At 51.7% G+C, this 12,307-nt stretch overlaps 1 protein-coding gene and 1 long non-coding RNA gene across 3 annotated transcripts in view; one reads left to right on the forward strand and one right to left on the reverse strand.

Moving 5' to 3' along the window:
* The window catches only part of LOC114487688 (uncharacterized), a 53,903-nt gene extending 48,868 nt beyond the window's left edge, over positions 1-5,035 (reverse strand). For both annotated transcript variants that reach the window (XR_003682951.1, XR_003682950.1), the window contains exons 1-2: positions 4,114-5,035; positions 3,837-3,976 (exon numbers count right to left, since the gene is read on the reverse strand). This is a non-coding gene — a long non-coding RNA (uncharacterized lncRNA). The remainder of the gene's footprint in view (positions 1-3,836; positions 3,977-4,113) is intronic.
* Positions 5,036-5,373: 338 nt separating this feature from the next.
* The window catches only part of LOC114487549 (xylosyltransferase 1-like), a 176,580-nt gene continuing 169,646 nt past the window's right edge, over positions 5,374-12,307 (forward strand). The window contains exon 1 of the mRNA XM_028498027.2: positions 5,374-5,830. Coding sequence (XP_028353828.2) covers positions 5,477-5,830 — 354 coding nt within the window. The 5' untranslated portion in view covers positions 5,374-5,476. The remainder of the gene's footprint in view (positions 5,831-12,307) is intronic.

The following is a 12,307-nucleotide window of genomic DNA, read 5'->3' on the forward strand; positions in this document are numbered from 1 at the left end:
CGCGGCATGTGGGATCCTCCCGGACCGGGGCACGAACCCGTGTCCCCTGCATCGGCAGGCGGACTCTCAACCACTGCGCCACCAGGGAAGCCCAACATTTATTTTAAAGAAAGAAAAAAGTCTGCCAAACTAGTCTAAGACTTGGATCTGGAGTGTGTCCCCTTTTCAAACATCACAACATTGAGAGGGTAGTACAAAGTCTATGAGATGTCTAGAAGCGGGTCAAAGGGCTGGTACAGAACAAGGTCAGATAATCCGCTAAGCAGTGTGGTGATTTTCACGCATCCTTTCCTCAGCTGGTGTCTCTTCCTCTCCCGGATCACCACCCAGCCCTGACCCCCACCCCCCAAGCTACCCTTGCAAATTGGTGGGGTTTTCTTCTGCACAGGGTGGACGCCAGCCCCACTTAGAACCCCTGCTTTTCCTTGTTGTTGCCTGCAGCTCTTTTCTGCAGGAAAGTACTGTCTGCTGTGTCAGAGGAAAGCTATTTGCTACCTAGAGCTCCCTCCGCTGATACAGTGGGTGCATGGCTCTCTGGGAAAGCTGCAGGTTTCAGAAGCGCAGCTGGGAGTCTGGCGGGGCATGTCCTCTGCCTAAGCCTGTGGTCTGAACAGAGGCTGTTTCCTTCTCTTGGGTTGGGTTGGGCGGGGTGTGTGGTACAGGTGATGCGTGTTCATGGCTTCATGTGCTTCTGGGGGCCCCGAGGGATGGGCTTTGGGCATCCTGGCCCTTCTGACCTCCAAGCGCCCTGGAACCCTGGTGTTTGCATGCCCTTGTTGGAGAGAATTGGGAATTCCTGGGGATGGGAAGATGGATGTTCCATGCATAACTCTCCTCCTGACACTCAGGAACAGGTGACCCATGTTGATGATTTCTCTCTGATGCAGAAGTGAAACCTAGGGGGAGGTTTTTAATTTTTTAAGAGCAAAGACAGGGTCAATTTGTAGAGTCTGGATAAAAAAAGCCTCTAATAAACCAGAAAGAAACAGGCACATGCTTAAGATTTAAAAAAATAATAACCATGTATTTGACTAAATTTATTCTTAGGCTGAAGTTTATTTAAATTCAGAAGAAGGCATGTCAAGCCCTAGGTCTCTGGTACCTTCTGCCAGAACTATTTGAGAGAAGGGGAGAGCGTTTCCTTACAGACCAGCCTGCTAACATTCCTTCAACTCTGCCATTGGTCAGTGCCAACATCTTATAGGAAATATATGACGCCACTTCCCTGCCCCCGCCCCCTAGTAAACTTAAGAAATAGGTATTACTCTCTTTCACTTTTTACACATGGAAATATTGAGGTCTGGTTAAACAACTTGTTTAAAATCATACAACTGAAAAGTTGCTATGATGGGGTCTGCGAACTTGTGAGTACCAAGCTCCACTCGCCAGCTGTCTTGCTGCTGGAGGAACACACCAGGCTCATTTCCAGCTGCATGCCTGTCATTGGTGTTCATTGCTCAACCAAAGTTGACTCAGTGCCCTACACTATGGAAAGTGCCAGAGAGAGCCGAGAAGAAGGAGACCAGGTCCCCGCCCTTGGGGTACTTGGCAGTCCTCCATCAAAATCAAGGACTAGGTTTAGTGCCACTTCTTCTAGGCTGCCTTCCCTGACTATGTTTTTTTCCCTCTTATATCTTTAGACACTGTCTTACTGTTATAAATGAAATCAATAATGCCTTACCTTTATTGAGCACTCACTGTGTGCCAGTCTCTATAGAAAAAAATCTTTACATGGGTTATCTAATTTAATCCTTACAAGAAATCTAAGAGAAAAGCCCTATTATTATCCCCCCATTTTACAGATGAAAAAACTGAGGCATAAAGAAGGGAACAACTGATGCTGAAAGTCTCAGTTAAAAAGCGTCAGAGCTGGGAATCTGGCAGCTCCTTGAGGGTGAAGACCTCCCCCACCCTTCTCCTCCCGATTTCCCTCTTGGCCCCAAGCCTAGTGCTGGGCAAAAAAGGGGCTCAAAACTACTCATTCACTGATTTACTCTCCTCTCATTGGAAAGCAGTGATGAAATAAGATTTGGGGATGGGGAAGGGAAGGGAATCCCACAAATCAGCTGGAACTTCTTTTGAGCTCTGGCTCTCAGTTAATGCAAGAGTAAGAACCGTACTTAAAAAGAAAAATTCCGTAGGGAATCTTCCTCATTTCTATATCTCGCTTGCCCAGCATGACGCCTGGCACATAATAGGGTCCAATACATCTGTGTTGAATGACTGAATGAGCTTTAAAAATTCTCAGGAAACTTGCTGCTGTTGCTAATGGCTGCTGCTGCCAGAGTCTCAGGCAGTGCTTAAGCTCCACGAAGGTGCTTGAGGTGCTGCTGGTAAGTCTTGGGGCAGGAAGATGGTCCCTAGAATCCTGCCTTCCCGCTCCTCTATCTCAGGTGATTTTTCATCCTAAAAACCTCACATAAGCTGTTTATGGCACCCATAACCTGCCCGGAGCTTTTAAACCTCTTTTTCATGTGGCAGTTTAGGAGTTGAGATAAACAAACCACTCTCTCTTTCTCCAGGGACTTGGGGGCCAGGATCCTTAACCTCACTCCTTCAGCCTGTGGCCCTCGAGGGAGCTGAACCAGAGTGTGGGCCCCAAAGGACTATGGTTAAACGTATCACATGGAGGAAGCAGATAACATCATTGCTGCTTAGAGGAAAAACGCAGCAGAGCCGTTGAAGCAAAGACGGGCCAGAGGGCAGGGATGACAAGAGTCTCCAGGGCAGCCTCTGCTGGATTGGAAAGCTCTCTTTAGACACTGAGGAAGAGTTTTGGGGACATGACATGATGATCTTGGGGACCGTCTCATCCAATCCTTCATTTGGCATTAAAGAAACTGAAGTCCTGGGAAAGGAGTGGCTTGCCCAAGGTCATGTAAGCATCACAATGGCTGCATAGAGTAGAAGCAGCCTCCCCGGCACCTATTCCCACCTTCCTGTCAGATCCTGATCCCTATAGAACATCCAGGTGGTTGTAGGGAAGCTGGCTTCGCCCCAGTGCCAGAGGAGGTGTATGGGACCTTGCCCAAGCTGATCAGCACATTCTATCTTTCTGGCCACAGTGCTTGGTTTAGGGGGTGACCTATGACCTAAAGCTCGTTCAAACAGAGAGAATATCTGGACTTTTGAGGAGAATGCTGGGAAATACTGACCCTCCTTCTCCTGGGCTAGAAATGAACAAAGGATACAATTAACTGATGCCCAGCTGTGACGTGAAGAGAGAACCTCAGGATGAAGCAGACCTCATGAAAGGCCGAGAGGAGAGATGGAGAGTAAAAGAGTCCTAGGTCATAGTTCTGAGTTGCTGGATCAAACTTCACCTGATATCTTTACTCTGGAACATTTGGTTATATGACCCAGCAAACTCTATTTTTAAAGGTATAATATATGCTTTATTACTTGTAACCAGAATATTCCCAGGTGATAAACAGATGACAAAAGACTTGTGGCATGGCCATAGGAGCTTGCCCCTGTTCTAGCTCACTCCTGGTTAGGTGGGCTAAGTGCAACGGGGAGGCCTCTATGCCTGGCCACACGGCTGGCCAGGCTTGGATAGTCTGAAGGCTGAGTCTCGTTTGAAGTTCAGACCCCCCCCACCCCACACACACACCAGCTGGCATCTCACACTCCCAGTTCAGGGAAGCAGGCTGGCTTATTACATGGATCCAGAAAGCATCTTTTTGGTGGTCACTCCTGCCCCACCCCCATGAACGCATAGCACTTTGTGCACATCTCCAAAGTGACACCGACCTCACTGCTTGTTAACGACCGACATGCACATCTGGATCCTCTAGACCCCAAGCTTGCTGAAGGGGAAATTAAGCCCTACCCACCTTTGGATTCCTGCACCTCGCCCAGTGTCTGACACAGCTTGATGTCCACAGACTGTCGCTGAGCGGATGAAACAATCTCTTCCCTGCCTCCTCTGATGGATCCTCTTTATTCCTTCACCTTCTTCCCTTAAAATTAGGATCTGGTTTACAAAGACAGTGGACAAGATGCAAAACGTTCACCCCAAGTCCAAGATTGACAAGCTGTGGATTTGATCTGCCATTGTATTCTGATAGTGCTAAGTCCTGTCTGGGCCACCCACTCCCTCTATCCGCTCACCATGTGTTCAGGGCTGCTGGGCAAGAGGACACGGGAGGGAAAGACTGAGTCAGAGAAGGCTGACTATGAAACTTGAGTCCGTTGGGATCGTCAGCCTTAACCGTCATTGGCAGAGGAGGAAGCTCAGGCCCAGGGAGGAGTCCTCCTGGCTCAAGGTCACCGAGACAGTCCAGCCCTGATGGGAAAGAACTCCACTTTAGAAGGCAAGACCTGTTCCTCCAGGAGGTGAGCCCTGTGCTGTCAGGAAGGCGGGCTTCAGGGTGGATGAGAAGAATGGACCTGGTGGAAGGCAGGGGCCAGACTTTGGGGCTTGCAGCCAGTGAAGGTTGAGAAACTCCACTGGGGCTCCCTTTCCCCATGAAAGCACTTGCTTGCCAACTGGGTTTGGAAGTCTCTTGGCTTTTTCGTCCTTAGGGATCAGAGAAGTGACTCAATAAAGCACTTAGTACGTCTTTGGCACTAGCGGGTGGGGTGTGATTCAGAAGTCACTCACACTCATTTGTAGCCTCCTCCCTGCCCCTTCAAGCCAGGGATCCAGGGATCCGCAGCGTGAGCCCCTTCCCTGGCCTAGACATTCCTGACACGTTTCTCCCGTCTCCACCTGCCAAGCAGTCTCTGTGCCCATAGAAGACACCTGGACCGCAAACTCCGGGCGGAGAGCCCGCTCCACTCAGCTGCCTCGTGCTTGCTTCCCACATGGAAGGGGATCCAAGGACCCCCAGAGCTTCCCGACCTCTCCTAGATTCTGAGCGGGCCCACCCTCACCCAAAACTCCCCCTGCTTTTCTGACTCCTCCTCGTCTTCTCGGCCGCGGGAACTGTCCCCCTTCCCCCACCCACTCCGGCTCGGGTCCTGGGGTGGGTGTGTGGGCCCCTTCTGCTCGCCCCCACCCCCTTCCTCTCCCTCCTCCTTTTTCCTCCCGTGCTCCGCCCCCAGGCCCCACCCCTCTCCACCCCGGCCCGCTTGCCCGCAGCCTCTCCCCCACCCCCGGCGTCCCCGGCCCCGGCAAGGGGCTGCGGGGAGGGGGAGTCCCCACGGGCTAGGCCCCCGCGCGCCCCGCCCGAGCGCGCGCGCCCGCCGCCCCCTTCCGCGGCCTCCAGCTCCCCGCCTCCCCGCCTTCCCCTCCTCCTGGTGACGTCCGGGTCCCTGCCCGTCTGAAAACTCCGCGCCGCGGCGGTGAAGGCGGCGGCGGCGGCGGCGGCGGCGGAGGAGCGGCGGCGAGCCGAGGCGGCGACGGCGGCGGCGGCGGCCCGAGCGGGAGCCTGAGCGGCGGCGGCGGCGGCCGCGGGAGCCGCGGGGAGCGCGGGGGCGGCCCGGAGCGCCCGGGGTCCCCCGCGCCCCGCTCGCTCGCCGCGCTCCGAAGATGGTGGCGGCGCCGTGCGCTCGGAGGCTGGCCCGGCGCTCGCACTCGGCGCTGCTCGCGGCGCTCACCGTGCTGCTGCTGCAGACGCTGGTCGTGTGGAATTTCAGCAGCCTCGACTCCGGGGCCGGGGAACGCCGCGGGGGAGCAGCGGTCGGCGGCGCGGAGCAGCCGCCCCCGGCCCCGCGCCGCGAGCGCCGGGACCTGCCCGCCGAGCCGGCTGCAGCCCGAGGAGGAGGCGGCGGAGGCGGAGGCGGAGGAGGACGGGGGCCGCCGGCGCGGGCGCGGGGAGGCGGCCCCGGAGCACCCCGCGCGCAGCAGCCGGCCAGCCGAGGGGCACTGGCCGCGCGGGCGCTGGTAAGATACCTTTTCGGCTGGCGTCCCGGAGGGAAGGAGGGAGGCAGGCGGGCAGGCGGCCCGACCCCACGCCCCCCAGCCCTTGAACCCCGCTCCTCAGACAGGGACTCCCCAAGCCTGCTGGCTCCACATCTCTTTCCCCTGGAAGCCGGGGTTGGGTCCCTTCCCAGGCTCAGGGGCCGAGGGCTGCCCCACCCCGGGTCTGGGGAAGTTATCTCCAGAGGAGGCGCTTTGGGGGTTACCGGAGCCTGGCTGGGCCCCTGTCCACCGTCGCTCTCGCTGGGCGCCCCGACTTGCTTTGTGCATGTGGGTGTTGGCGCCGCGCCTCGCTCCCGGTCTGAGTGCCTGGACCGTGCCGGGATCCTCAGCTGCCGCTCTAGGCGGTGGTGCTCACCGCATCTCTGGTTTTTGCCCAGCTGTGTGGAGGCAACTCAGTCCTCAGCTTGCTGCCTCGTTGTTTTTGCCTGGCCTGAGAGGGGGTCTGGGATCGGTGTCCCAAGTCCTCAACCGTGGCCCGGAGTCAAGACTCAGTCTTGGGTGCCTGGTCTTACTTTGAGTCTCCTGTCTTCCATCCCTGGATGTCTGAGACTTCTGTCTCTACCCTGCCCGTGTCTAACCTTGCCCTGTCCTCGTGCCCTCTCTCCAGTGTCAGGGCATGGCCCCTTCTCCTAGGTGGTTGTGTCTGGCTCTCTGTTTTGTGTGTGGCTAATTCCTGTCACCAGCTGTGTGTCAGATCGCATCATCTCGACTTAGGCTCCTGTGGGTTTATTTTGCCCTCCTTGGGTGTGAACAGACCAGGCTCTGAAACTGTTCCTTCCACAGATCTTCTGGGGCCATCTGGGTGTCTTCTACCCTGCCCCCAACTTCTCCAGGGGTGACTTTCACACCTTCTTGGGGCTGATTTGTTTAGCCCACTGAGCTAGGAGCACACAGGAGGGGTCAGAGTCCCCAACTTTGGGCCAGGGTCTCAGTGCCCTGTGGGCGTCTCTGTCTTGAGGCATAACGATGTGCTTGTGTGTCTGTTTGTCTGTATCTTCATCACTCCGCTCGCCTACAGAGTTTCTCCCAGCCCTTGCGGACATTAGACACCAGGGGGTAGTTTCAGGCTCTTAGGTACTGAATGCATGTCTCTGTCGTTTGTCACTTTGGGAGCCTTCACTGAAGGCTGCCTTCGGACACAGCGTGATGCTCTTTGATCTGCTAAACTTCTTTGGAGTCAAGGCGACCCTCTTTGCCACGGTGCGGCTCTTTGTACCTGTGGGCTGAGCCAGCCCAAGACGTGATGCGACGGCATTTCACGTTGCTGGCTGGTCTGTGTGGGTAGCAGGGAGAGACATCTTTTCCCCATTTGTGGGGAGGAGAGTTGGAGTGAGATTCCTGATGGAGAACCAGAACATTCCGAATGCCTCTTATTTATAGCAAAGAGTACTCTCAGACACTGCCTTTGAACTCCAGGAGTGGATAGTGTTGTGTCTGGGCAGAAACGCAATTAGAAGTTCTTTCTAGATTCGGAGCCCTGCGGGGAGGTGGGGTGGGAGGGGTTCAGGACATGTACCACTAGCCTGGGGAACACGTGGGAGGCATAGGGCTTACTGTACCCTTTGCATCCGGGGGTCCAGACAGGCATCAGGAGGTGCCTTTCCAGGCAAATACCACCTGTTGAAACAAGTGGAGGGAAGGAAGGAGGCCTGGTTGGCTGATTTCTTCCTGGGTCCCTGACATTTTGGGTCCTATGTCCACACCTGCTGTTTGTGCGTTCAGTTCTGTGTCTTACTCTCTCATCCCCCGGCTCGGCCGCACTGAGGTTTGCAGTTGGGAAGGTAAAAGTGGGAGCATGCCACTTTTCCTTTTTTATTCCTTTTGGAACATCAGTTCCAGCAGCAGAGTTGCTTTGCTTTTCTGAAACTCTCCTTTCATCTGTAAGTTCAGTGACTATCCCCCTACACACATCTCCCAGTGTCTCAATTTCTTCCGATATAGACATACCTGTATTTTTTTTTTCTGCCCTTCTCCCTTCTTTGTGGTTGTCTACCATGCGGTTGTTCACTGCTGTCTCTCCTGGATTTGTACTTTTTATCTGTTTGTGTCCTCTCTCTTCCCTTCCCCGACGTCTACCCCAGTGCCCTGCTAGATCCTGGAATCACAGCGCAGACCTGCCAGATGGAGCTGGGGGTCTGTCCTTCTCTAGCTGTGCCCACCCAAGCCCTGCCCTTCCACGGAGCTCAAGGAGACCAGAAGGGGGCAGGCTGTTCCCAAAGTCCGGTGTTGTCTGAGCTTAGGTTGCAGGCTGGGAGGAGAGGACCAGGCCTTTCGGCAGGCCACTGAGGCCCTCAGAACATGTGGTTTGTTTGCAGACCCTGCCGAGGCTGCCGGTGCTTGATGCTTTAGAGGGAGACTCAGGAGTGGGGCATAAAAAAAATTCCCTGTAATTTTCCAGGTGACTCTCATAAAGAGCTGGTGAGGCATGCGCTTGGGAGATGATGCTTCGTCTCTGTGCTCTGCCGAGGATGCAGGTGGGGAGGGCAGCTGTGGTTTGGGGATGCAGAGGGACTCTGTGGCTCTGGTGGTGGTGGCGGTGGGTGTGTCCCAGGGAGCGTCAGGCAGGCGCCGTCTACAGAGCGTTTTCTCCACCAGACCTTGCTGCTTCCTTGTGCCCGCGCTCCCAGGGCTTCTGCACTTGTGCCTTTTATGTTCGGGGAGCTGCACCCCAGTGGGAGGACCTGATTGTGATTTTGGTGCATTTCAAGAAGTCAAGAAGAAACACCCAGTTTCTCAGGCAGACAGAGCCAGAGAGAGTGCAGGTGGTGGCGAGCTGGGCATATCCCTAAAAGATCTGCAAGCTCCCCTTTTCCTCTCCGCCCCTGTCAAAGCTCTTACATATTAGAATTATTGGGTGGATGGCAGCTGAGTTCTGCGGCCGTGATACTCATCCCTTTATTGGGTCTCCAGTAAGCTGTGGATTTTATTGTCATCTCAGAATGTAAGAAACAGATGGGCTCACTTATGAAGGGAGGGAAAACATTGAGGAGAGTGTCAAAAAGATCACACTACAGGTTCTGAATCAATTTTGGGGAGAATGAAAGAGAACTGTATGTTAATGTAACGGATGTTTATTTTCTTTCCCTTTGCCCCCAGTGATCCTCTGAAGTCCTCACATTTATTGCTTGTGCCCTTAGATAAACTGTTACTCAGTAAGTTTCATTTAAGAAACCTAATTTTTTATTGTGTGCACACACACACACACACACACACACACACACTCACTCACACACTCTTAAAGTAGAATGGGCTTTCTGTATTGTCTGACCCCTTTGAAATGTTGATTTTTCGGCAGAAATTCCTCATACTTCACATTACTCAGATAACTCAGGACTTTTTCAGACATTGGCAGTGACTTTGAAAAATTGGTTCACTGTATCCAGATCGCCTCTGGTTCAAACAGCCTCAGAGGCGTAGCTTTTCTTTCTATCCAAATGTTTTGAGACCAGAGAGAACAGAGGGTATTTTATTGATGGTTTGTTTTTCTCGCACTCTCAATGGAGTTTTATTTTGCCTGAGCAGTGCATTACACTTTGTATACAGAAATATGCATCACTGAAAAATATTTATCTTGATGCAAATGTTGTCATCTGCTTAATCATGTACTGGAAAACGTTAAATAAAATAGATAAATAAAAGTAGAAATTATTATATTCTTATATATATTTTACATATATATATTCACTTTCCTTCCAGTCTTAACACTTTAGACGTTCTCCCTAGTTTATCAATTCTTTTTATTTTAATCTTCCAGAAGGTTGAGTGACAGATGCTTGCTGTTTTGCAAATAGGAAGCCAAAGCATAAGTTCCTGTTTGCTGGGGATTGTCCAACTTTGATCCATGGTCTTAATAGAAAAGGAAATTACTTTGAGCTAGAGCAGATATCTGACATCGTTGTTTGTGTGTGTGTGTGTGTGTGTGTGTGTGTTTCCCCAGAAAACAAAATATCCTTAAGAATATCTCTGCAGTAAGTGTCTGTCCTTCCACCCAGAGCTATTTATGATCAGTGGGGCCTTAAATCTACATGCGGAAAGACAAACTTGCACGCTGCTAGCATAATTGGATCTGGTCTCTATCTTGGTCAATACTGCCCTAAGACTTGTCACTTACGATAACTCTCCCTTTTTTTCCTTTGCATCTCCCATTTCTATTGCCCCCAGCCCCTATCTACCAGAACCAGAGAGAAAATACTTTGGGGAAAATGAAAAAATAAATAAAATACAAACTCAGCCTCAACAAAACCCAAGCTCAAAGGAAGGGGTGTGGGAGCAGAGTCACACGAAACCCGTGCCAGGCCCCAGCACAAGGGAAAGAGGCCTCCATTAACTAGCCTCGGGTCTGCCATTGCCGGGTTCAGGTCCCGGCTCTGCTCTTGGCCACCCCTGGGACCTTGGGCAAGTCATCCTAACTTGGTTCCTCTGAAAATCAGGGCCACCTCATAGGGTTATGTGAGGATGAAATGTAATAATACATGTGAGCCAGTTTGCGCCTGGCACATGATAATAGCAACGGCCAAATGTGAGCCGTTGTTCTTAAAAAGAAACTCTTAGTATGTTTGAAAATAAGCAAATTTCCGCAATTATTCATTTTCCCAAGCCAAGTAAGGTTTGAGAGTAATCCAAGGCAATAGAACGCATCCAACTCCTTCTCTGTGTGTCAGCCTTGGAGCAGGATGGAATGTGGGCGAGGGAGGGGCGCTGACATTTACTGAGTGCCAGCTGCCAGGCATCCTTCAGGTGTTTTGCATGTATGATGTTATTTTTTTTTATTAATACTACTATTATTATTAATTTGCAATCACAGAGTGGTATACAGTTAATAGAAGAAAAGTTACTTTGTACAAGTTGAATCAAAGACAGTTGAAGATGGGAAAAAACCAAACTCTATCTGTGACTAATTTGTATCAGGTACCAATAAAACCTGCTTTAAATTTCTGTGCCAATTTAAACCCCTGTACTCTACCAGGCAAGGTTGGTGGCTATTGAAAATACCATTAAGGACAGGGCTATCTAAAGACAAACTTGATAGTATGTTATTTTTACAAAAATGAAAAGATACTGTACAGTGTCCAGTTAAAAAGACAAATCATAAATCATGCACGTATGATGTTAATCGCTCACACAAAAAATAATAATTCAGATTGTAAGAAGGTGTTATATACAGAATTGAGACTAAGGACTCCTGGCTAGAGATTACTGCTCTTCTGAGTACCAGTTATGTGGCAGGGATAATGAAAGCTCTGCAGATATTACCTCACTATCTCAGTGAATCTTCCTAACTCTGTGGGATAGAACTGTTGCTGTCCCCACTTCACAGATGAGGAGACTGAGGCTCAGAGCAGGGAAGCAGCTTGCAATGCTGGGGAGCACACCACAACTGAGATCCAGACCCAGGACTGCCCCATTCCAATCGATGTACCGATTTCATAGTGCCTTGTCTGTGTAGTTCTTTGACAAACCCTAAATGCAGCCAGCTCATTCCTGAAAATCTTCATACCACTATTCTCACTTGTTGCAGATTCCTAAAAACGTGCCAGCCCTGAGATACGCAGTTTTCCTTGAATCAGACCCCTGAATAATGAGACAAATAGAAGGGTAATCATAATAACGGTAATGATGCCTATGTAGCAGTTACGAAGTGCCAGGCACTGTTCTTGTCCTCCTTAATGTATTTTATTCCTTCAAGGAATGTACTGTTACGTTTCAACAGCCAACAGTCACGATGCTTGATAGAACCAGGCCCAGGTGTTTTACAAATATTAGCTCATTTAAACCTCATGCTACAGGGAGGAAACTGAGGCATAGGGAGCTTAAGTAACTTTCCCAAGGTTCACAGTATAAATGACAGAGCCGGGATTTGAACCCAGGCAGTCTGTGCTCTCAGTCACTCTATTCCACAGTCTCCCTCTTCTAAGCATCTCGTGATGGTCGCCAACCTTGGAACCACAGACCTCATTTAAGGAGGCGCATAGGTAAGTGACTCGGTCACAGTGCCCCGCCCCAAGGACAGGGTTTTATGGTCCAGGAAAGAAAGGTATCACCCTTTAGTGCAATATGCATCATGCACACTAGGGAGTAATTGAACTTGAACTGCTGAGTGGGTGGTGGAGGAAGGTGTTTTTTTTTTTTTTGTGGTATGCGGGCCTCCCTCTGCTGCGGCCTCTCCCGTTGCGGAGCACAGGCTCCGGACGCGCAGGCCCAGCGGCCATGGCTCACGGGCCCAGCCGCTCCGCGGCATGTGGGATCCTCCCAGACCGGGGCGCGAACCCGGTTCCCCTGCATCGGCAGGCGGACGCGCAACCGCTGCGCCACCAGGGAAGCCCCGAGGAAGGTGTTTTGAATTCAGCTCCCCCAGCCAGGGGAGGAGGGGAAGGGGGTGCTGTGCAAGCTTCCTCGACCAGAGAGACAGACTTTCATTCATCGTCAGCAGGCCTCCGG

The sequence above is a fragment of the Physeter macrocephalus genome, chromosome 14 (genome assembly GCF_002837175.3).
Source record: "Physeter macrocephalus isolate SW-GA chromosome 14, ASM283717v5, whole genome shotgun sequence".
Lineage (NCBI taxonomy): Eukaryota > Metazoa > Chordata > Mammalia > Artiodactyla > Physeteridae > Physeter > Physeter macrocephalus.